Source organism: Elaeis guineensis, chromosome 7 (genome assembly GCF_000442705.2).
Source record: "Elaeis guineensis isolate ETL-2024a chromosome 7, EG11, whole genome shotgun sequence".
In the NCBI taxonomy this organism is placed as follows: domain Eukaryota; kingdom Viridiplantae; phylum Streptophyta; class Magnoliopsida; order Arecales; family Arecaceae; genus Elaeis; species Elaeis guineensis.
Window position 1 is genome coordinate 94,474,545 of NC_025999.2, and position 26,476 is coordinate 94,501,020.

General features: G+C 34.4%; 1 protein-coding gene and 1 pseudogene across 2 annotated transcripts; both read right to left on the bottom strand.

The window, feature by feature from the left end:
* LOC140859050 (3-deoxy-manno-octulosonate cytidylyltransferase, mitochondrial-like) lies at positions 1-26,108 on the bottom strand. 2 transcript variants are annotated; one of them, XM_073260272.1, is made up of 9 exons: positions 25,669-26,108; positions 14,300-14,351; positions 11,737-11,823; positions 11,535-11,659; positions 11,275-11,414; positions 11,131-11,182; positions 10,828-10,938; positions 8,581-8,669; positions 1-127 (listed from the first exon to the last, which is right to left on the bottom strand). In XM_073260272.1, exons 1-9 carry the CDS (start codon positions 25,903-25,905, stop codon positions 16-18), a joined length of 1,005 nt encoding a protein of 334 aa, XP_073116373.1. In that variant the 5' UTR covers positions 25,906-26,108; the 3' UTR covers positions 1-15. The 2 variants fall into 2 exon arrangements, with proteins under 2 accessions (XP_073116373.1, XP_073116374.1); XM_073260273.1 differs by having other exon boundaries at positions 14,306-14,351; positions 25,669-26,094.
* LOC140859521 (small nucleolar RNA R71) lies at positions 17,390-17,486 on the bottom strand (annotated as a pseudogene).
* Positions 26,109-26,476: the final 368 nt, after the last annotated feature.

Here is a 26,476-nt window from a genome sequence, read left to right on the forward strand (position 1 = left end):
GATTGTCCTGAGGATTTATGTCGCCAGCGAGACCAGCGACATGTCGCCAGAGAGACCAGCGGTTCTAAAGGACATGGCTGCCAGATGATTCGCAGCCTGCCGCAAGCAGATATGCGGTATTATGACCCTGCCACAGGAAAAATATGGTCATAGCTCATGGTTGACGAAAAGAATTGAAGAACAAAAGAAATTGAAATTTGGAAAGAAACTTGAATTTTCGAAAAAGAAATGAATTTGGCATGAATTATGTTGCATAATTGAAATTGATTTCGAATTTATGAACTCTATATACTTATTTTCTATAAATGATTATTTACTTAAATACCTGATGAAATCTATTGAAAAGTGATCATTGCTTACTGGGCTGTCTAACTCATTACCTCTTATTATACTGTTTTTACAGATTTTGAGGATTTAAGATGATACAAGATATGAATGGAAGAGTGATCAGAAGCAGAATCTCTATATTTTATTTTCGGTTGAAGGTCTTATTGAATTTGATGTAAGGACTATGAATCATTGTTGAATTTATTGAGACATTAAAGAAAAAAAATTTTAGATCGTTATATTTTGGATTTAAATTATTATCTAATTATTCCACTGTTGTTTTAGGATAGCATGATAAAATGCCTTGCATGCTTATGGAAAGAGTTTTCTATGAGTATGCGACGGTTGCCATGACCCTCGATTCACAATCTCGGGTCGGGGGCATGACAATTATAGTGGTATCAGAGCATAAGTGGATGAATTATGAAACATAGAATCAGATATAGAATGAATATAAGTGGATAGACACTAGGGACATTATAGTGTAGATCTTTGATAATTGTAGTGGAAAAAATATTTATAAATTTTGATTAAACATTGAGATTATGTATGAAAGGATCACAAGAGATTATGACATATGGAGTTTGAAATATGATGGATGATCTATTGATCATTATGTGATTAGTTAGATTCTGATTGAAAGTATTACAAAAGGATTGACATAAAATTTTATTGTACATTGTGGTTATTAATTTGATCATTAGTTATTCAAAGTGAATCATAAGTTCAAATTCGATGTGTGAATAATATTATGATATTACTTCTAGTTGAGAAGTTGACTATTATTGGCAAGATAAAGATTTGATAATAAAATATTGTTCCAGGATGGACTAAGAAAAATCTTTTATGATGCTTGATTGAAATATTTATCGAAATTGAATTTGGTATGTGGATCATATATAAAGTGACATATTAGGATGAATACATATTTGAGGATATTACAAAGAAGCCTATTTCTCATTGATGAAATTGATTATGAGGTTGTAGAATATTCATCGTACTGAAATCTTTAATCATCATCCTTAGATCTAGATAATAGATCTTATTATGTCTTTTGGAGACTACATGATGTGTATGAAATTTCAATTCAAAGATTTCATATCTAAGTTGATCAAGAGATTTTCTGATATTATTGTTGAGGTTGTTAATAAAAAAATTGATATCTTTAGATTAAGATAAAAGATCTGATTTATATTTATTTCAGATTAAGGGATCCATGTGAATTTATAATTTAGAAATTTGGGATTTAGGAATTGATATGGAGTTTCTTTGCTTTTGTTAATAAGGTCCCTAATTGAATCTACTATTAAATGGAGATTTGATTTTTTGAAGCTTGTATGATTATTATGAAAAGATATTTGATAGATATTGAAGATCCTGATGATAGAAATTTTAGAAAAAAATAATGATTTGAAGTTCTTATATATTAAGATTATGTCCAAATTTGGTGGAGCATCGAAGGATTTTTTTTCTTCATTAATTTGACTTATAAAGATTTTTGGTTTGAAAATTATCGAATTGAATTGATATGAGAATTGAGATTTGATTCATATTGATTATAGTAAATCTATATGATGGTTTAAATATAATATTGGACTCAAGGGTTAATCAAGATTATTATACACCAGTAAAGGTATAAATGAGAATCGAAAGTTAATCTTTGATTTCAATTAAAATTTAAAATTTTAGGATAAAGAAATAATTTGATCAAACTTTTTTTGGTGAACCTAAGAAATTTTGATTGTTAGATCAGAGTGCACAGCGAAAGCATGGTAATCTGGACTACTTTGAGTAAGTCAGAAATGTTGACCCTTTGAGTTAAAGAATTATGATAGATGATATGGTTTGATACAAGAAATTTATTGATATTAGAAAGAATAATATTTTAAAATTTTGAATTATTTTTGGATATCCCTAATGTGATTTTTAAAAGTGGTGCTTCCACCTACTATGCTACAAAAATAATTAGCATCCTAATTCTAAGATGAGTGGACTTTTGATTTTTGATTTTAGATTTAGAATATCCTAAAATTAAATTTTATAATTTCTTATTTATTAGTAAGAATTTGAGATTGTTTATCGAATAATGATTTCGATCTTAGATTATTATACTCAAATATTTATCTCCAGGGTATAATAAAATTTGAAGTTTGGACTCTTTTGATCATTATTATTTCTCTGACTGAATGGAAAAGATTGAGGTTATCTATTGATATTGACGATTATTCTACAAAAGATAAATTAAAATTATTTATAATTTAATTTGATAATGAATCGATTAATTAAGAGTTGTTAATATTTAGATAAAGAAAATTGATATACTTACTTAAAATAAAGACATTGATTTTGGTTATAAGAAAAATATAGTTTTGATTTAGATCAATTTTTGAGTTATTGATTTTTATTATGGAATGACTTAATGATAAAATTTGCTTCAAGAATTAGAATATTTAAGAGTTTGAGGATTTGAGTAAGAAAATTTCGATGATTAGAAATAGTGATATTGATTCAATCAACAATGGTGATATTGATCTTTATGAAATGACTTAATGATGAAGTTGCATCGAGAAATAAAATATCAAAAGTTCGAGAATGAGATTGAAATAATAAATCTTCAACTTTTGAAAGTACGAATAAGAGAAAATATTTTTGAATTTTGATTGATTGAGATGTCATCAAATAATTCATAAGTATGTTTTTCGTATCTTATGATGGGTTGAAATTAAGAGTGGATAATATAAAAAAAAATAAATGAATGATGATGAATGAAGTTCTTATGCAAGAATAGAGACATTGACCTTCTTCTATTCACAAGAGATAGATTTGATTTTGATCTAATCACGAGATATTGAACATTAATTTTATAGGAAATGAGATCATAATTTTGAAATCTTGAAACATTGAAAATCTTTGAGATATTGATCTTGATAAATAAGAAAATGAATGGTTCCGTTTCAGATCTATATTAATATACCGATTTTTTTCTTATGAAATGATTTAAGAATGAATTCATATCAAGAATTAGACTATTGAAATATTTGTGGATGAGATTCAAGTAAGAAACTATGAAAACTCAAGCAAGAAAAATTTCGAGGACGAAATTTCTTTTAGAGGGGAAGAATGTGACGGCCCAACCCATGTCAGAATCCCAGCCAATGCCCAAACAAAAAAAAAAAAATGAAGAAGACTCCCTGCGGGAGTCTTCTTCTCCCGATCGGCTCCTAATCGGAGTCAGAAACCTCATCGGAGAGGAGTCAAACTCCTCTCCTTCGGTCCTATTTAAAAGGGAGACCCTTCTCCCTTCTTCCTACCAAAGAATCCCAGGGCAAAACGGCGGCAATCGTCGGAAAATCAATCACGGAAGGTCATCCCTGTGCCGTCCAATTTCTCGCCAGAAAAGCCTCGCCGGCGACGGAGGTAAGCCTCCTCCCCTTCCTCTCTTCTCCCCCTTCCTTTCCGTGCCGATGTGCACGCTCGCCGGCGATCGAAGTCGCCGGATTTTGTTGCGGAAGAACCTTCCTTTTTGTCGTTTTTCCATCGTCGGTAGTCACCGCCGACCACCGGTTTGATCTCCTCTTACCGCCGGATCACCTCTCCTTCGACCGCCGACCATCCCCGCACCGGCTGCGCCACCAGCCAGCCAACCAATGAGGGGATCAAAGATCCCCTGTTTCGGTCAAAAATAAGCCCACAGGAAGAAGAAAAGAAAAAGAAGAAGAAGAAGGAAAAGAAAAAGAAAAAGAAAAGAAAAAGAAGGAAAAGAAAAAGAAAAAGAAAAGAAAAAGGAAAAAGAAAAAAAAAGGGAAAAAGAAGCAAAAAAATAATATAATAATAATAAATAAGATTTTCTCTCCTCTCCCTTCTGTGAAAAAAAAAAGAAAGAAAGAAAAGAAGAGAAAAAAAAATATTAAATTAATTAATAAATAATGATATAAATAATAAAATATGAGAAAAAGAGTTTCTCTCTCTTCCCTCTCTCTCTTCAGCTTGAATTAGTATTTTCTCTCTTTAGAATTGGACTTTCTCTTTCTACTTTCTCTCTCTAGAATCCTCTATCTAGATTATTTCTCTCTCCTAAGATTTCTAGAATTTTGAGAAGAATGATGATGAATTTAAATGATTCTAGTGATGGATTTTTAATATCTGATCATCGGACGGTACACCGACATCCACTTTGATCAGATCAGATATTTTTAGATTTTATTTCTTATGATTTTATTAAATTATCTATATGAAAATCTTAGCATGATTTGATCTGATCGATCGAATTTGTTGAATCATATTGTCTGAAGAATTCAAGATGAGTTTTCTCTCTCTAAAATTTTCTCTCTCTAGAATTTTCTCTCTCTAAAATATTCTCTCTCTTGATTGATTCTCTCTCTAAAAAGGTTAGTGAATGAAGAAATTTCTTTTAATAGTCTTGATCTGATTCTATTGAAGAATTCTGATTCATGATTGTCAGACAGCATACTGGCACCCACCTTAATCAGACCATGAATTTTTAGATTTGATCATCTATGATTTCGATCTAGCCATGACTTGATTTGATCACGTTGATTTCACCAATCGAGATATTGGACCAATCGTAATGTTAGATTATGTCACCTGATCAATTCAAATTGTACCTCACTAATTCTCTCTCCTCTGATTTTCTCTCTCTACTTGATTTTATGAAATCGATGAAAAAACCTCGATCCTATTACTTCGAATTCGATTTAATCTGATAGTCAAACTTTGGATCGTTTAGGTCCTAATTAGATTTTGATTAGATGAAATTAGATGATCGGACCCAATCTAAAGCGTTGAAATATGATATTCGTATTCTTTCTAATTATTGAAATTGATTCTGTATAGGATTGTGGATGTTTGATTATGGGATATCGCGATATGATCTACGAACAGAATTTTTGGAAGAAAATTTATAGAATTATGTGAATTTATTGGAATGCGTTCGAGGTAAGTAATGTTTCACTTTTTCTAAATTTATCGATAAATTATAATGTATTTTTCTGACATGATTTGTGAAACGATGCATGAATTGGATGAATAGTATTTTGTTATGAAAATATCTTATTTGAAATGTTATGATGAAGCATGTTTGAACATATTGATTTCATGATACATTATATTAATTGATTTCGATACTACATGATTATATGTTTTATTATCGAAATTAGAATATGAAATATGATTTATGAAGAATTATGATATAAGAAACATGATGAATTGACAACCTGACTATGTAAAGGATCCTGCCAATGGGGGCATATACGTTGGCAATTGATTGTCCTGAGGGTTTATGTCGCCAGCGAGACCAGCGACATGTCGCCAGAGAGACCAGTGACAAACCATCAGAGAGACCAGCGGTTCCAAAGGACATGGCTGCTAGATGATTCGCAGCCTACCGTAAGCAGATACGCGGTATTATGACCCTACCACAGAAAAAATGTGGTCATAGCTCATGGTTGACGAAAAGAATTGAAGAACAAAAGAAATTGAAATTTGAAAGAAACTTGAATTTTCGAAAAAGAAATGAATTTGGCATGAATTATGTTGCATAATTGAAATTGATTTCAAATTTATGAACTCTATATGCTTATTTTCTATAAATGATTATTTACTTAAATGCCTGATGAAATCTATTGAAAAGTGATCATTGCTTACTGGGCTGTCTAGCTCATTACCTCTTATTATACTGTTTTTACAGATGTTGAGGAATTAAGATGATACAAGATATGAATGGAAGAGTGATCAGAAGCAGAATCTCTATACTTTATTTTCGGTTGAAAGTCTTATTGAATTTGATGTAAGGACTATGAATCATTATTAAATTTATTGAGACATTAAAGAAAAAAAAAATTTAGGTCGTTATGTTTTGGATTTAAATTATTATCTAATTATTCCGCTGTTGTTTTAGAATAGCATGATAAGATGCCTTGCATGCTTATGGGAAGAGTTTTCTATGAGTATGCGGCGGTTGCCATGACCCTCGATTCATAATCTCGGGTCGGAGGTGTGACAGCGTGAGATAGAGAGAACAAGTTCCGAAATATTGGTGACGATTGATGTTGATTCATATAGCTATGCGTCTTGGTATGGAGCAGCCGATGCGTCAGATATGAGATATATGCCGTCACTATATGTTCAACATATGCCATCACCGCATATTCCGCAGATGTCATCACTAGATACTGCACAGATGCCATCGCCTTTTGATCTACAGATGGCAGCGCCTTCTTCTTCCTACATCCCCCAGATGATATCATATAATATCAGTTGGCCACATGAGTATGATACTTTCTTTTCAGGCCCATCCGTGTATCCAGATAAGAGAGTTGAGCAGGTCGCTTAGTCCGTAGATGATCCGACAGCATCAGTTATTCCTGAGCAGCATGATCAGCAGACCTCCTCTACTGATATAGGGGAGGAGCCATCACAGTAGGAGCAGGAGCAGTCGTTGAGGACCTTCCTGAGAAGATCCAAACGACCACGGACACCACGACGTCCTTGTAGGATTTAATCTTTTTTAAATTTATACTTAGTATTTTTGAAACTTTTATTGTACTATTTTTTGTACGCTTGATATTTTTATTTTATTTAATATTATTAATTATTAATTTTATTTTATATTATTTAATTTCAAGTGATTGGATATTATGCTTTGTGGATATGGTTATACATACTTTAATATGTCTCAGAACATTAGGAGAGAAAAAATTATACTGAAAGAGCTATAAAAATTATAACATAAATAATAATAATATATCAAATAATTTAATTATGAGATAAATCAGACCGCACAGGTACATGTCGATCTGATACGAGCACGAACAGCTACATATGATGCGGTATGAAAAAAAAATTAATTAATCTGAAATGAAGAAAATAATTTGAAATGATATTTCTTATTTGAATTAAAATTAAAATTTTTATTTTTTTAAATTTAAAATTATAATTTTTTTTCATTTTTTTATCATTTTTTTATGATATTTTTTATTTTGTTAATTTTTAAAATTTCTTTTGAGATATTTTTTTTAAAAATTAATTTTAAATGAGAAAAATAATTTGAATTTATATTTTTTATTTGAATTAACATTTAAATTTTTATTTTTTTCTCATTATTTTCTCATTTTTTACTTCTTTGTTTAGAATATTTTTTAAAAAAAATAATTTGAAATAAAAAAAGTAATTTGAAATGATATTTTTTATTTTAATTAAAATTAAAAATTTTATTTTTTAAAATTAAAAATTATAATTTTTATTTTTTTCTCATTTTTTAAATATTTTACTTTTTTATGGTACTTTTTTTTTATTTTTTTGATATTTTTTTTAGAAAAAATTAATTTAAAACGGAGAAAGTAATTTGAAATGATGGTTTTTATTTGAACTAAAATTAAAATTTTTATTTTTTTAAATTTAAAATTATAATTTTTATTTTTTTCTCATTTCTTTCTCATTTTTTTAGTGATATTTTTTTTAAATTTTTTAAGATTTTTTTAAGATATATTTTTTAAAAAATTAATTTTAAATGGATAAAATAATTTAAAATTATCTTTTTTATTTGAATTAAAATTAAAATTTTTATTCTTTAAAATTCATTCAAAATTATAATTTTTATTTTTTTTCATTTTTTCTTCTTTTATGATATTTTTTTTAAAAAATTAATTTGAAAAAGAGATTGTAATTTGAAATGATGATTTTTATTTGAATTAAAATTAAAATTTTTATTTAGAATTATAATTTTTATTTCTTTTCAATTTTTTTATGATATTTTTAATTTTTTTTACAATATTTTTTTTTCAAATATTTTTTAAAAAAATAATTTGAAATGGAGATACTAATTTGAAATGATAATTTTTATTTTTATCAAAATTATAATTTTTATTTTTTTATAAATTTAAAATTTTTATTTTTATTTTTTTTTATTTTTTATTTTTTTTAAAAAAATTAAAATCGTCTAATAATATGACGTTTTTAAAAACGTCATTTGGAATGATATTTTTAAAAATACCATATTATTTAATATTTTTTATTTTTTTTTGCATCGTCTACGTAGAAAATGAAGGATGATGTGGCGATGATAAAATGCTATTTTGAATGTCGTTTTATCATTTTTGCATCAATCTGATAAATAAGTTAAAAATTAAATTATTTATATAAATAAATTTTTTTATATTAATTAGGAAAAGCACTCTTGGAATGGCATGTTATTTCCCATAACAGATTTTTCACGCAATCTTTCCCGCTTCTTACATGATGTTTTTTCGTCGCATCAATGTTTCTATCTTCTCAACATCTTCTGGAGTATCTACACCACGTGCATCATGTTGAACCTTGATTACCTGCAATAGACCAAACATGTTCTAGAATATGAAAATCATTTTTCCCACAATACGACATCTCTGGAAAAGTCATTAATATGATAGCAAGTAGCACTAGGGTTTTGAAAAACAACACACAGATCCGTATCAGTGTTCATTCAGTCCGCTATGCACCCCAATAGGTGCCTATTGACAAAGATGTTGGCCACCACGGCTTCAAATAGAAACAAAGGGGTGGTAAACACCTTCAAGCTGGGTATTGAGCAGTATGAGATCATTCTAGGCCAAGGGATTGTCACATACCCTGATTCCTAGACGATATGGTATATGCATCATTACAGGACAACACATCTGGCACTCAAATCCTTGGATAGCACTAATTTACGGATTGCTGTGCAATTGAATGGGCACAAGGATACTTTCTTGCTGTCTAACTAGAACCTGCATGATCTTTTAATATGAAATTGAATGAAACAACAGAACAACCTTTCATGTTATGACTGAAGTAACCATGTGACTAAGAAATTAAAATGCTTCACTCAAGTTCCCACCAACCAAGTCCATAGTTTGGCACATAAATATTGTAAAATATAGCAATTTGATTTTAATGACCTGCAGGCATTAGGACTCCTTATGCTCATCAACTAGCAGACTATTTACCTTTGTTGGTAAATATTTTGGATACAATGAATGGTTTGGAAACATAGAGAAAAATAAAGTTTTCAACCAAGGAGTGTTATGAGGCAGAATGATACATGCTTCTACTACTCCAAGTCTTCTCTCTTAAAACATGAATTCAGAGTAGCAATGGGTTAGGTCAAAAATCCACAACCCATTTATAATTGGGTTGAAAATAATAAATCTAAAACCAACCTACCAACCAATTTATAGTTTCACTTGTTAGTCATATACCTCTAAAAGTTTAAAAGTAAATAGGGCCAAGAAGATCTCTCTCTCTCTCTCTCTCTCTCTAACCATTAACTGCACAGCTTTCCTATTCACTTGAAGTACATTCTGATTAGCCCATGGTACACTATGTTATTATCACTATCCTGAGGGCTACTCTTGAGTTCCAAGGGTTTGTCCAACTTGTAGTGAGTCATTAAGTCTAAGGGCCAAACCCGAATCCATCTCATTTATAATCAGGCCAGTCTTGAGTAACTCAAATGCAATCTATTTACAAAAAAACCCTTAACCAAACCTGTTTGATCAATGGGTTTGGGGGGACTTGGTGGGTTTTGGTCAAAATCCAGAATGCAAGTTTCTTCCCTTTATCTACAAGCATATTACCAAGTATCAGATATGCATGCTAGAAATCTCAAGCAATTATTATATGTACCAAGGCAAAAATTTACCATCAATTTGATTATCTAATATAGCTATAATTAAATATTCCTTAGGGATATTGGAGTAATATTTACTCAAAATTTTCACATAGGTAAGTTTTTGGGAATTTTTTATTGACACAGTATCTGTGAATTGCTTAAGATCCTTCTGCAATGCATATTACCACATGGGAAGGTCTCCAATACAACACATCTGCAGAAGTAATGCCTGTGATGCCAACAGAAGTTCTCATTCATCATAGCCTCATGCTAGTTATTGGGTTATTCATTAAGTAATTAAGAAAGTACAGCTATAATTAATGTTATATCTGATTTAGGTGCATGAAAATCACATAAAAGGATTTTAGGACTTGCAACCCATACTGTGAATTTTGTGAAAATGACAAATCACTTGGTCAATTTGGCATTTTGATAAACCTTATAAATATTTATGTTTTATTACCAATCTATAACTGATGGAGTAAATTTATCAGATAAATTACCAAGTCTTTTCTAAATTTATGTTGTCTACTTTAGATCTTGACAAGCATTTGAAATGTGAGACATTAAATCTAATGTTTCAGTGATCCTAGGAATTACTTCCCATACCAACTGGCACAGCAGTGGAAGAACATTCTGTTGAACAGTACATGAAAATTAAATAAGAAACAAGAGTAAGTCCTAACATAAAAAAGTTCAAATCTTGATATTTCATAACAAAAAGAAGCTGATAAGTAGATGGAAATGCCAATAACAATCAAAGATTTGAAAAAAGTAGGTTACTGAAAAATAAGCAATAACGAATGTCATTGGTCTTATATGATTCCAATAAGTTGCAAATAGTTCAGAATTACCTTCATCTTGTATCCATTCTCAAGAACTTTCAGTTGCTCTAGGTCTTCTTCTAGTTGCAATGGAGTGGGTGGAAGTTGCCGATATATCCTAAGAAACTTTGAATCATAACTCTGACTAGAAAAAGGAATATCAGTACTAGCAGATAATTACAAAAATAGGATTGTAAATTAAAAAGGCATCCTAGAACACAACCAGACAAACCATCCTTGGACAAGATATATGACAACACAGACAGCACAAAAAGAAGAGCATTAACTCACAAACATTCCCTTTCTTTTCTTAAAAAAAAAAAAAACACAAACCTGAATGCCCAGGTGAAGTAGATATGGAAACTGTGGATTGACTTTCCCTGACCTTTAAAATGTATGAGCATATCAGGAAACAGCAATTCATGGATTAAAATAAATCAAAGTCATGGTTCAACTGACATATACCATAGAACTTACTTGTTATAAGGAATCAAACCCCTAGAGAAATATATTGCATAACCAAATTTGTCCACTATACACTTCACCCGGTTGGGATCAGGTCCATCTTCAGGTTTTAAAGATGTGACAGCAGTACTGAACACTGCATCAGGAGCTCTCTACAGCCCACAAAGTAATTAAATAAGCACAAGGATACTATAGTACCAAATTGTTTGGTTCGACCAAAAAGTAAGAAATCTCAATTCCACAAGCAATTCAATAGTAAATAATTCAAGCACCTGCAACGCTTGAACTACACCATCTATTATCTCTGGTTCAATAAGGGGTTCATCTCCTTGAATGTTCACAACAATATCATAGTTTCTTTTGAGCTTTTGGAGAGCTTCACAGCAGCGTTCAGTGCCTGCAAATTGAACAATGAATATTATATATATTACGAAATCGCTCAAAAGCATGACACATCCCATGAGATCCCCTTACCATTTTGGCAAGATTCTGATGTCATTATCACATCAGCTCCAAATCCTCGACAACATTCTGCAATCTTTTCATCATCTGTCGCCACAACTGGTACAAAAGAGAGCAAATCCAGTAAAAACTGTAAATTTACCATTATATAAACCAGAAAGCTACTCACAACGTTGCTGCTAGACAAACCTAAGAAATAAAATAAATGAGCACTGCGACTGGTGCAGAAAGAGATCAAATCTAGTAAGGGCTGTTGTTTTTCTTGCTACATAGTAAAGACTGTAGCTACCATTACATAAACCAACTAGTTATAATTCCATAGACAGACCAAAGAACTAAAATGAAAGCATTAATCATCTGTTTTCCTTCATGAAAGCATATATAACTACCAAAAATATATGATCATCATCACAGATACATATTAGAAAATTTGACCAAGAAAAGCGTCACCATCTGGTTTTGAACTCAAGTATTTGATGAATTATATAGTATGAACTAAGCTCCAGAAAATTACATGACCAGGACTCTTGCTAGCAAACATTTCCGATAGAGCTTCTCCAAGATAACATAGCAGCAGGAAGTCATGTCCCACCAGCAGCTCCAATAGTAGTAAACTACATCTAAGTAAATGTTTTGTGCTTGTATCTGTTGCATCATACTACTAATCTATCTAATATCCTATGATTAGAGTAGACCTGTTCATAGGTCGGGCTAGGCCAAGCTTTCCCCAAAGGTTAACACAATTTTCTTAGGCCCAAGCATGGCTCTTACTCAAACTTAGAGCCAGAACTTCGATTTCATGACCTTTTAAATTTTTAAGTACAAAATATTAAAAAAGCTTTAAAATATTTTAAAAACCTAAATATGAATAATTAAATATTGAGAAAAACCTACAACATGTTTATTATCTGATTAAATTCACGTATCAACAGGAATTGTCAATTATGTCTACACACATCAAACATATATAAATAACACAAGAAAATAAATAAAAAAAAATCAAGCTGAGCTTTAATCCCAAAACTTGAGCCCAGCCTGTTCATTAAGTGGGCCTATTTTATAGGCCTGACCCAGCCTGGCCGGTAGGCCTAAACATTTGGCTCGAGCTTGCCTAAATGGCTTCAGGTTCGAGCAGGCCGAGTAGGCTGTCTGACCCATGAACAGGTGTAGATGAGAGTAAAAAAATCATTATGATATCATTTAGCGAAAGTCTTAATAGTTTTAAAATGTGGAAATCATTACAAGGTAAGGCATACACAAAGTTTAAGTTGGTATTCCAACAAAAGCTGGGAAGAGTGATAACTCTTGCATTAGCATTTATTTGGTATTTGAGAAGAGAGGCTGGATACGGAGGCTTCAGGCCTACCATCTGCCCATGGCTTTGTAACTCAAACAACATTAACTTCAAGATTTCATACAAAGATCGCCTCCAAATGGATCACTCTACCAATTATTTGGGCTAAGGCTAGTTGGTCATTCTCGTATTAGCTATTGACAATCCTCCCTACACATGAAAAGATAAATGTGATCCACACTCTTTTAATCTACCAATTGACAACTATGCAGGATGAGTTTGGCTGGTTAATGTCGAGGAAGAAGTTCTAGGTCGGACCAAAAGCAAACTAATTAGTCTTGGCACTCTTAGCATGTCATATCTGCCCACATTATAAATATAAGAACTTGATGTGATGAGATTTTTCAAGGTTGCATTGGAAATTCAAGTTTATTGTGGATCTAGTTATAAAGCAAACGTGTATGGAAGCAAGGCAGCTAACTAGCAGAAGCTAGGATTTTGTGATGGACATGCCTATAATCTAACAGAGCCATGTGAGCCATAAATTTACTACCTTCCCTTTGGTAATTGGGTTTCTAGACTGGCAGGAAATTCTACCGAAAATGCAACTCACGTCTCCGCAGATTTTGGACAAATGCTCCAAAAAAGGATTTTAGACAAATGTATGTGGCTTATAAAATTCAACTACGAGGAATAGGATGTTAGTTTGTAGAGGAAGCTCAAGTTTGTTTCCTTCTTTGTCCTTTCAGTTATATATTTTTTTTAATCTTTGCAAAATTAGAGGGACCAAAAGAAAAGAACAGGAAGCCTCTCTCTCTCTCCATCCTTTTATGTCTGCCTACAGCCTACCTATCTGCCTCAGGAAAGCATCTGCTCTCCTTCTCCCTTTTTCCCTCTTTTCTTCTCTTGTCCATATATCTACTACTTTTGCCTAATGAAATATATCTTAAATTTGATTTGTCATACTTAAATGTGATATTTGATTTATACAAAACTTTAATACTTGAATCCTTAATCTGATCTAATATGTCAAAATTGGGATTGTAGATCTGTCCTGATTAACGGAAAGCCAGTGTCTGCTGACTGAACTTTACCTTGTTTATTTTTCAATGGTTGTCTAAAAGACAACAGTCAGATGACAGGCTATGATCTTAAACATCTTTGCAGAGAAAAGCATCTGCTCTAAAACATGGTTGTACATATACACACTATAAGCAATCACCTATCCATAGTATGATATGAACAGCTATAGAAAAAAGTAAATCTCAATCAGGTACATACGCTTACCGACATGTTCCAGAGAAGAAGCCAACTTTGCTCTCTCCCATGTCCTCTACAGCAGTAATATAACACAAAAAGGTGAATACAATAGAGGATTACATCAATAGATACTACCGCAAAATACCAGCAAGTGTTAAGAATGTGCTACTGTAGAACATAAAGTTCTTGCAACCCATCACATATGATAAACACTTAATTTAAGTCATTTAAAGCAGAAAATTATATTTAATTTATTTTATTTATTAAGAATTTGATGCTTCTTTTTATGTTTTACAGGAAAGATACTCGTCGATACAAAGAGTCCGATTCATAGATCAAAAAGACTCAAGTTTGAAGAAAATTAGACTTAAAATAAAATTAAAATAAAAAAAAGACGCATCCGGTATTATAGAAAATGAAGATACTATGCAAGGAATCCAAAAAGGATATAGATGTCATTGTGAAGAAACAAAAGTTTCTTTTTGGAAGTGGAATAAAAAAGGTAGCGTGAAGTTCATGCTGTTCCTGGACGCAGCGTGAGCACGGGCAAGCGCGCGGGCGAGTGCGCGGCGCGGACGTGGCGTGAGCACGAGCGGACGCACAGCGGGCGGACGCGAGCAGGCGCGCGCACGGCGGGCGTGGCAGCGGGCACGCGGGACGGCGGGTTCGCGAGGAGAATTTGGCATGGCAGACACAGCGGCTAGCAAATTAAAGGAAAAAAATTTTTATTTGGAAATGCTTCAAGTGGAAAAATTTGTATTTTCTTTATCTGTTTGTGATCTTTCATCTCATCCATCCATTTTTTAGTCATTAGTATTTTCTTTAGTCCCACATCGGAAAACTATGTAAAACTCCTCCCTCCTAACACCTATAAAAAGGCTTTTGTACTCCCATTGGAGGGGGAGCCCAGAAATTCTTCTAGAGCCTTGCATAGAGGAATAGAAAGGGACTACTTCATGAGCAGCTAGGCTAGCAATCTCGGGAGTGGAGAAGAAATTTTGTAACGACACAGAGATGGTTTATTGTTCTAAACTTTCTTGTATTTCTTTATATGCAATAAAGATTATGCTTTTTATTTAAATCATCATGAGTTCTTTATTTGCTCTCTTTCATATGCTTTTATTTATGCTTTATTGTTAGATTAATATTAGGAACAACTTTTACTTTCCAGAGACGCGTCGTGATCTACGGATACGGGGCGTGCCGAGGAAAGAAGAGTTGTTTACCTAGTACTTTCTGGAGACGCGCCGTGATCTACGGGTACGGGACGTGCCGAGGAAAGACAGGTATTTTTCTTAAGATTAATTACATCTATTTAATTAAAAAAAAAAAGAGATACAACTCTACTAGTGCAAAATTAATTCAAAACTCTCGAGCTCCTTATTTTCTTATTACATCAATTTTAAGATAATTTATTTTCTAAATCAAAAGCAACGCTTCTTTCTTTTATTTTGCAATCTCAACTTAGCCCAAGATCCCTGAGGATACGATCTCAACTCATCCTACCTACGTAGTGAGTAGAGTTATTTTTGGTGCTATCAACAGCTACGCACCAAATTTTGGCGCCGTTGCCGGGGATCTTGGCACGGTTGAATTAAAAAATTGAAAAAAAAAAAATTTTAAAAATGCTTTTCAGTTTTTATTTCTCGCTTTAAATTTTTTTTTCAGTGCTTTCTAGCTAGATAATCTTATTTGCATAATTACATAATTACCTTGCATAACTAATTTACTACTTTTTAATCTTAGAAATTTTTTTGCTTAGAATAATTTGCTACTTTTTATAGCCTAGTGATTTATTGCTTTTTAGACTTAATCACTTAAACTTATTTTCTTGCAAAATTAAAAAAAATAAAAAAAATAAAAAAATATATATATATAAAAAGATAAAACTATAAACCTTTTAAAAAAAAAAAAAGAGAAACCACTGACATTTCATGACACTTAACTAAAATAGCGTAACCTCAAATATAAAAATTTCTAACTTGATTGGACACCTTGTTTCTTTGCATTGCATCTCCATAATTAATCTTAAGGGCAATAACCCATTAACCAGATAAGGTGGGGATTTGATCACCCTTCCTTGGCCCAAAAATCATATCCTTCATTTTGCATTAAACCAAGCCTTAATTTTAAAATCAACTAGACGTTAGCCCTAGAAATTTCGAGCTCAATAGGACAAGAAAGCTTTAGAGTTGAACCGAGTGCGGATTGGTTAATTGCTTGGTGTCTAAGGCAAGTGGTTAAAGAAAGTGGTTTTTAATTGGTTCCGTTGACTGACCTGGCCAACTCAGTTGGTGTCTAAGGAAAGCAACGAGCAGGGAACCTCCCACATCTTATACTTATCTGGCCGAGTCAGTTAGTCAGTCTTGAGCTTGGAGTGCTCAAAGACGGTCTTGGAAGTTAGGAGCTGTCTAGATCTAAGTTAACCTTAGGATAGAGAGTCTATGCTTGTTTAAGTTGATTGCAATTAACATCTAAACATTAACTAATTTCTTCCTTTTCATAGATTTAAGATTCTTAGGTTCTTCTCTTTAGATTTTCTTCATTCTTTTCTCACTTTATTATAAAAAATATATATTATAAAAAAAAAATTTTCTGTGTTTGCTCTACAGTATAATTGTAAGGTGTATGCTTGGCCGTAGATCGTTACGACCGAAAATCCAACCTTTTGATCCAGAAATAGAAAGAACCTTTAGAGCCAACAGACGTAAAAATATAGACTGAAATCAGGAGAATGATCCACCTAAGCAACTGAAGGAGTACTTTACTCCTTCCATATATACCTACTCTCCTTGTATTCAAGTGCCCCCTGTGGAGGCCACTCAATATGAAATTAAGTCCAGTATAATCCAAATGTTACCTTCATTTTATGGACTTAGTAATGAGGACCCTTATAAACATCTTGAAGAATTTCTTGAGACATGCTCAACTGTCAAAATTCACAACTTCTCCGATGATGCTCTTAGGTTAAAATTATTCCCTTTCTCACTTAAGGACAAAGCCAAATACTGACTATATACTTTGGATTCCATGACTATATCAACCTGAGACCAGTTGCAAGGAGAGTTTCTCAAAAAATATTTTCCCATAGAAAAAACTAATCAAATAAGGAAAGCCATAACTAGTTTTTCCCAATTAGATGGAGAAATTTTCATGAAACATGAGAGAGATTAAAGGACCTTATTAGAAAATGTCCCCACTATGCTGTACCCAAGTGGCAGTTAATCCAATGTTTTTATGATGGGCTATCGGAAAGACATCGACAAATGGTCGATGTATCATGCGGTGGGACATTCATACTGAAAAGTGAGGATGAGGCATGGCAACTGTTTGAAATTTTAAGTGAAAATTCATTACATCATATGTCTGCCTCTATTAGAGATAAACCCATGTTAAACCCAAAGAGAGGTGGAATATATGAAGTAGAAAATGCCATAGATATTCATCATAAGGTAGATGAACTGTCCCAAAAATTAGATCGTCTTCTAAATACTGGACAATCCCCGATTCCACCTAACTCAATCCAAGAAGTTTGTGCATTGTGTGCAAATCCGAACCATTTTGTTAGTGAATGCCCAGCCGCACCTCAATTTTTTGAGTTTGTGCACGAGCAGGTTCAGCAAGCTCAAGTTCAACAAGCTCGCAGACCAGGAAACGATCCATATTCGAACACTTATAACCCCGGCTGGAGAAACCATCCAAATTTTTTCTGGAGACCACAACCAGTGGTTGGTCCTGCCACACCTCAACCTCAATATCAAAAACCAACATATAGGCATGGACCATACCATCAATTTCAAAATATTTCTCAACTGTCTACTACTGGTCACAGCTCAGCTTTTGAGAAAAAAGTTCTGAAAGCACTAGAACGATTAGAAGTCAACACTCAGACCCTTAATTCCCACACACAATCGATTGCTAAGCTAGAGACCCAAATAGGTCAACTAGCGACTGCATTCAGTAGGAGGGAAGGAGGAAAATTACCTAGCCAACCCGAGAGCAACCCAAGAGGGCAATTTGTGATTGAGAGTTCTAATATCCCAGAAGCTTTTTCTGAACATGCCAAATCAATCATGACTCTGAGAAGTGGGAAGGTCATTAAACATACTAGTAAAACCAATGAGACCGACCCTAAACCTCTAACCGAATCCAAATCACCCAAGAACAAGGAGGACCTGAAAATAGAGAAGGAACCAACTGCACCGGAATCATCTTACTTGCCTAAAGCCCCATTTCCGGATGCCCTGAAAGCCCCTATTCCTGCAGATAAGAAGGGAGGAAAACTCGATGAGATGTTGGAATTGTTTAAGCAAGTCCAAATTAATCTTCTCCTTCTAGACGCAATCAAACAGGTCCCTGCTTATGCCAAATTTTTGAAGGATTTGTGCACCCAAAAACGTAAATCTAGATCACAAATCCCAAAGAAAGTACGTCTCACTGAACAGGCTAGTTCTGTCTTCCAGCATGCCACTCCTCCAAAGCTTAAGGACCCAGGAGCCCCCATCATTTTCTGTGTTATAGGAGATTATCACATTGAAAAAGCTCTTCTGGATCTAGGGGCAAGTGTGAATCTTTTACCTAATTCGGTGTATGAACTTTTTGGATTCGGAGAACTGAAACTCACATCAGTCACACTGCAGTTAGCCGACAGATCAATTAAGGAACCACGTGGAATGCTTGAGGATGTCTTGGCCAAGGTAGATGAGTTTTACTTTCCAGTTGATTTTCTGGTTCTCGATATGAAATTAAGTGGCAACCCCAGACAAATTCCCATTATCTTAGGACGACCCTTCCTAACTACGGCAAATGCATGCATTAATTGTAGGATCGGAGTCATGGACGTATCGTTTGGGAATAAGAAACTAAGACTGAATGTGTTTGGTGCTTCCCAAGGACCATCAATGGATAGTTGCTTCGAAGTAGATACACTAGAAGATATTATAGAAGATGCAACACCCATAATTCTAGCACCAGACCCCTTAGATACTTGCTTGGCTCACTTTGGAGTGTGTGACTTTGAGGAATATATGAAAGAAGTTAACATCTTGTTGGATACACCACACGATAAAACCACTCCTCCATGGACAATCAAGTATGAGCCATTGCCCACATTAGTCAGTACACCAATAGTCCCATCTTTAGAATCACCACCTACGTTAGAATTGAAACCCCTTCCTGCTACGCTCAAGTATGTATTTCTAGAACTCAATGACACCTTCCCGGCAATCATTGCATCAGACTTGATCCCTAATCAGGAAGCACAATTGGTTGGTATTCTGAAGGAACACAAAGAGGCTATCGGTTGGTCCATTGCCGATTTAAAAGGAATTGACCCCTCCATTTGCATGCACCATATTCATTTTGAGGAACATGCCAAACCCCATCGAGATATGCAGAGGAGATTGAACCCAAACATGCATGAGGTAGTAAAGAAAGAGGTGGTAAAGTGGTTAGATGCTGGAATCATCTACCCCATATCCGATAGTAAATGGGTCAGTCCCACTCAAGTAGTACCTAAGAAATCAGGTATTACTGTGGTTGAGAACGAAGAAGGTGAACTGCTCCCCACTCGCATATCATCTGGATGGCGAGTATGCATAGATTATAGAAAACTGAATGCCGTTACTAGGAAAGACCATTTTCCATTGCCCTTCATCGACCAAATCTTAGAACGATTAGCAGGACAAAGTTTTTTCTGTTTTCTTGATGGTTATTCAGGGTACAATCAAGTACCTGTATTTTCGGATGACCAAGAAAAGACTACTTTCACCTGCCCTTATGGCACCTTCGCTTTTCGGCGTATGCCGTTCGGGCTTTGCAATGCACCCGCTACATTTCAACGGTGCATACTGGCCATTTTTTCGGATATGGTGGACAAATATCTTGAAATTTTTATGGATGATTTTTCTGTGTTTGAAACCACCTTTGAGGATTGTCTCCATAATCTTTCCAAAGTTCTTAAACGGTGTATGGAGACAAATCTTGTCCTAAGTTGGGAAAAGAGCCATTTCATGGTGCGGAAAGGAATTGTATTAGGACATATTATTTCTGAAAGAGGGATCGAGGTAGATAAAGCCAAAGTTGAGGTCATTTCAAAACTACCACCCCCTACTTCGGTCCGACAAATACGATCCTTCTTAGGTCATGCCGGATTTTATAGACGCTTCATCAAAGACTTTAGCAAGATTTCAAGACCCTTGTGCAATCTGTTGGCCAAGGATACACCATTTGTCTTTGATGAAGACTGTTTGAAAGCGTTCAACACATTACGAACAGCCCTGACAACAGCACCCATAATAAAACCCCCTAACTGGTCCATTCCATTTGAGATTATGTGTGATGCCTCTGACTTTGCAATAGGTGCCGTCTTAGGCCAAAAAATCAATAAGGAGCCACATGTGATCTATTATGCTAGCAAGACTCTTTCCGATGTCCAATTAAACTACACCACAATAGAAAAAGAGCTACTAGCAGTAGTGTTCGCCCTTGAAAAATTTCGCTCATATCTGTTAGGGTCTAAGATTCTAGTTTACTCTGATCATGCGGCTCTGAAACATCTCCTCTCAAAGAAAGATACTAAACCGCGTTTGATCAGATGGATCCTTCTTTTACAAAAATTTAATCTGAAAATCCGAGATAAGAAGGGTTCTGAGAATGTGGTAGCTGATCACATCTCCAGGATCTTAGTTGAACACACGATAGGCATAGATGAGGTCAAAGAAAAATTTTCTGACGAACAACTTTTTGCAATCTCCTCTAACCGTCCTCCATGGTTTGCCCATATTGTCAATTACTTGTCAACAGGACAAGTACCTTCTTACTGGACAAAACAAGAAAAGGATCGATTTTTCTCGCAAATTAAACATTATTTCTGGGAAGAACCTGAACTATTCAAATACTGTCCTGACCAAGTTATTCGCCATTATGTCCCCGAGAGTGAATTTCAAAGCATTCTCACTTTTTGCCATTCTTCGGCATGTGGGGGACATTTTAGTGGAAGAAAAACTGCAGCAAAAGTGCTACAGAGTGAATTTTATTGGCCAATGCTTTTCAAAGATGCACATGAATTTGGCCGAAGTTGTCTGCGATGTCAGCAAACAGAAAATTTATCCAAGAAGGATATGATGCCGCTGACCCCTATTTTAGTAGTAGAAATCTTCGATGTTTGGGGGATTGATTTCATGGGACCTTTTCCAGCCTCATTTGGATTTGAATATATTCTGGTGGCAGTTGATTACGTATCAAAATGGGTGGAGGCAATAGCTACACGGACTAATGATAATAAAATTGTAATTAGTTTTATCCAACGAAACATCATTAATCGATTTGGCTTCCCAAGGGTGATCATTAGTGATAGGGGGACTCATTTTACAAATAAACATTTTGAAGCACTTATGAAAAAATATAATATTTCACACAAAGAGGCCACACCATATCACCCCCAAACTAATGGTCAGGTAGAAGTGTCAAATAAGGAGATTAAAATATCCTAGAAAAGACGGTTAGGCTTGATAGAAAGGATTGGTCTCTTCGCTTAGACGATGCATTATGGGCTTACCGTACTGCTTTTAAAACACCCATAGGAATGTCTCCTTATCGACTTGTATTCGGAAAAGCTTGTCATTTGCCGGTGGAATTGGAACATCGTGCATTTTGGGCCATACGGTAATTTAACTTTGATATGAAAAATGCAGGTTCCAATTAAATGAACTTGAAGAGCTACGCAATGAAGCGTATGAGAGTGTCAAAATTTATAAGGCTCAAACTAAAGCATACCATGATAAATTTATTGCACGAAAAACGTTCGAGCCCAATCAAAAAGTTTGGCTCTTCAATTCTAGGTTGCGTCTGTTTTCTGAAAAACTTCGCTCACGTTGGGACGGACCTTTCATTGTAACTCAGGTATTTCCTCATGGAGCTATAGAACTCAAAAATCCTAAACAGGAGAACACTTTTAAAGTGAACGGTCAGCGATTGAAACCTTACATAGATGGAATTAGTGATGGAGAATTAATTGAATCTGTTGATTTAGTGGATCCAAAACCGCCATAATACTCAATTCAGTCTGGCTGAAGACGTAAAACTTAGCGCTTGTTGGGAGGCAACCCAACGATTTCATATTTTTTTACTTTATCGCAGCTGCAGGAATTTAGAACAAGAGCCTATTAATCAATGAAGCTATCTTCAACTTCTGAAGCAAAATTATCCCAGGTGCACTCTCTCCTTTTATTTTCTTTGCTTTCCTACTCCATTGAGGACAATGTAGATTAAGTTGGGGGGGGAGGAAATTAATCAAATCCTCGAGTATGGTCAGAAATAATGAGTTTTGTGTATCCAAATTTTATTTTGATTAAGAGTCAATTAGGCATCCTAAACAATGAATGATTAATGGTCAAGATAATTTTAGAGATACTGAGGAATAAATTATTAAGAAAACCCAATGAATGGTAGGGTTTAAACTAGACCAAATTTTAGGAGTGATTCTACAACCCTCTTCTTACTGATCTCAATAAAGAATCTGCTTCATGAGAAATTGGGTGGAAAGGTCGAGATATGCAAAAATTCTCCTTAAAATTTTATTTAAAAAAAAAAAAAAACAACAACAACAACATTGGTTTCCTACTGAGTAACCGGGCCCTTTCGCCTAAGTAAGTGTTGTGGTTCGCGTAAAAAGGTAGGCAATGTTAAAAAAAAAATATATATATATATATATATATTTAGGGGACTAAATTGCAAGAAGATAATAAACCTCTTTCCCATTAAGTTAGATGATTTAAAGAGTAAAGTGGAGAGTTGGTGAAAGAAAAGCTCTTGAAATTTCTTTAGCTAATACTCAGCCACTAATTGGGTCAAATTGATAATCCAATGAAATATCTCTTTAATGGTCTGATCAGGTATCATCTATCTTTTGGGATGCCTAACCTAACTTTTGATTTAAGACCGAGTCGGTACACAATACTGATATATCTATTTTACTCGAGGACGAGCAAAATTCAAGTTGGAAGGTGTGATAAACACTTAATTTAAGTCATTTAAAGCAGAAAATTATATTTAATTTATTTTATTTATTAAGAATTTGATGCTTCTTTTTATGTTTTACAGGAAAGATACTCGTCGATACAAAGAGTCCGATTCATAGATCAAAAAGACTCAAGTTTGAAGAAAATTGGACTTAAAATAAAATTAAAATAAAAGAAAGACGCATCCGGTATTATAGAAAATGAAGATACTATGCAAGGAATCCAAAAAGGATATAGATGTCATTGTGAAGAAACAAAAGTTTCTTTTTGGAAGTGGAATAAAAAAGGTAGCGTGAAGTTCATGCTGTTCCTGGACGCAGCGTGAGCGCGGGCAAGCGCGCGGGCGAGTGCGCGGCACGGACACGGCGTGAGCGCGGGCGGATGCACAGCGGGCGGACGCGAGCAGGCGCGCGCACAGCAGGCGTGGCAGCGGGTATGCGGGACGGCGGGTTCGCGAGGAGAATTTGGCATGGCAGACACAGCGGCTAGCAAATTAAAGGAAAAAAATTTTTATTTGGAAATGCTTCAAGTGAAAAAATTTGTATTTTCTTTATCTGTTTGTGATCTTTTCATCTCATCCATCCATTTTTTAGTCATTAGTATTTTCTTTAGTCCCACATCGGAAAACCATGTAAAACTCCTCCCTCCTAACACCTATAAAAAGGCTTTTGTGATCCCATTGGAGGGGGGCCCAGAAATTCTTCTAGAGCCTTGCATAGAGGAATAGAAAGAGACTACTTCATGAGCAGCTAGGCTAGCAGTCTCGGGAGTGGAGAAGAAATTTTGTAACGACACAGAGATGGTTTATTGTTCTAAACTTTTTTGTATTTCTTTATATGCAATAAAGATTATGCTTTTTATTTAAATCATCATGAGTTCTTTATTTGCTCTCTTTTGTATACTTTTATTTATGCTTTATTGTTAGATTAATATTAGGAACAACTTTTACTTTCCAGAGACGCGCCGTGATCTACGGATACGGGGCGTGCCGAGAAAAGAAGAGTTGTTTACCTAGTACTTTCTGGAGACACGCCGTGATCTACGGGTACGGGGCGTGCCGAGAAAAGACAGGTATTTTTCTTAAGATTAATCACATCTATTTAATTAAAAAAAAAAGAGATACAACTCTACTAGTGCAAAATTAATTCAAAACTCCCGAGCTCCTTATTTTCTTATTACATCAATTTTAAGATAATTTATTTTCTAAATCAAAAACAACGCTTCTTTCTTTTATTTTGCAATCTCAACTTAGCCCAAGATCCCTGAGGATACGATCTCGACTCATCCTACCTACGTAGTGAGTAGAGTTATTTTTGGTGCTATCAACGACTACGCACCAACATACAAACTAAATTGTTCTAAAGTAAGGTAACATAGAAAAGCACATTTTTCATGCAGAACCAAAGTATTGCCTTATCTTAACAGAAGACACTACCTCCCAGCATAAATCTGTATTCAAATGCAAAAATCACATGCATAACCATTACTCATGTTCGAATAAATAACCAAAAAGACACACAAAAAAAGACATACCATTCTTTTAAACCTTTAGAACCAGTAAAATGATACAGTTTGTTAAAAGCGAGAGTTGCAACCCCAAAACAATTTGGTACATACAACAGCTTAGTGTTGTACACATCAACATCCAAATCTCAGAAATCCTCTTTTAATCGTTTGTATTCTAAATCACATAACTAATGCATGCTTTACATAAAAACTGACTTGTGTATCGGTTGTTTGCTTAGAGATCACTTCTCAGTCAATGTTCTCATGGTTTTCTTACGAAAATTTTGCTCCAAATAGTTTATTAACAGATCATACATATAAGCTTATAGACTCTCTGAAAGCTTCTTTCCTTCTTTCTTTTTTTGGTTACTAAGGTTATTTTGACACAAACCATAACCAGCTGATTCGTATATAGGTACTTATCACAAAGTACCACCTATTTCGGATATCAGATTGGTCATTGGCAAAAAAGACCTATTTGAAACTCACTTATTGTCATCCCATAGGTTTAGAGCTCTCAGTGATAGGGATTGAAATAATCTTGAAACAGGACAAGAATTGAGATTAAGATTTCAAGGATAAAGTAGCACTACAGATAGAAATTTCAGACAACTAGTCTACCGACACATAGTTGGCAAAATTGCGACCACAACTCACCCGTTGTTACATATGTAATTCCAAGCATGATCTATAGGTCAAGAATTCTGACCAAAACTGTAAAATTTCAAGATACTGATACCTAGTATGCAATCAAGATTTCATTGATTCCAACTAAGAGCTTGTAAGATATTCTTGTCAAGAAACCAATCAACACTTCAAGTTCTTGAACTACACAAAGGAGAGAAGGAAAGGAGGAGGGTTTACTTGGATCATGGGCTTGCCGAGGATTGGGACGAGGGGCTTGCCCTGGAAGCGCGAGGAGTTGAAGCGAGCGGGGATTATTCCCACCACCCTGCTTCGGAACTTCCCGAACCAGCGTAGGGCGGCGTAGCCACCGGCCACCCCCGCGGCGACGGCGGAACCGACCACCAGCCCGTGGAGGATCCACGCCCTGGTGCCCGTCTCCGATGGTTCCGACGACGAGGAAGAGAAAATCGCCATCAGGCGGCTCTAGAGACCGAAAGTAGAGGAGACTGGGACTTGAAGAAAGGCTCTTGATTCGAAATCGCCCGCGGCCTTCTCCCTCTCCCTGGATGCCATTGGGTTAATGTGACTGATTTAGAAACACTAACTAGTTTATAGAATTCTCTTATGATTTTGGGTTGCCCTTTTTAATGATCATTGAAAAGGGTCCAAATGAACAGCAGCAACACATCTAGCATGACATTTGATTCCTAGCATAAAAATCTCGGTCCATATAAATTCCAATACATGATTTGGTAAATTGTATCTTGTATGCTTCTCAAATGCAAGCTGCATCCAAGGATTGTTTGGTTAGAAAGTGGAGTGGAGAGAGATTCTCTCTTTGATTAGAGTTTTAAAATAAATAATAATAATAATAATATTTTTTATAAGAAGTCACTTCTCATATTTCATGAAAAATAGAAATTCATGGAGGAGATGGATTTTGGCACTTCTTATTGGATAAGAAATGATAAGATTTTTTTTCTTATTCAAAATATCCTTTTAAGATCTGTAGCTAAGATTTTACAAAATATTATAAATAGTTAAG

Bases quoted from the DNA above. Each gene is read 5' to 3' on its own strand.
- LOC140859050 (XM_073260272.1), bottom strand. From the start codon at position 25,905: ATGGCGATTTTCTCTTCCTCGTCGTCGGAACCATCGGAGACGGGCACC. The intron at 14,352-25,668 runs GTAAACCCTCCT...TTACTGCTGTAG, and splicing joins TCGGCAAGCCCATGATCCAA to AGGACATGGGAGAGAGCAAA. The intron at 8,670-10,827 runs GTAATTCTGAAC...GGTCTATTGCAG, and splicing joins AGAATGGATACAAGATGAAG to GTAATCAAGGTTCAACATGA.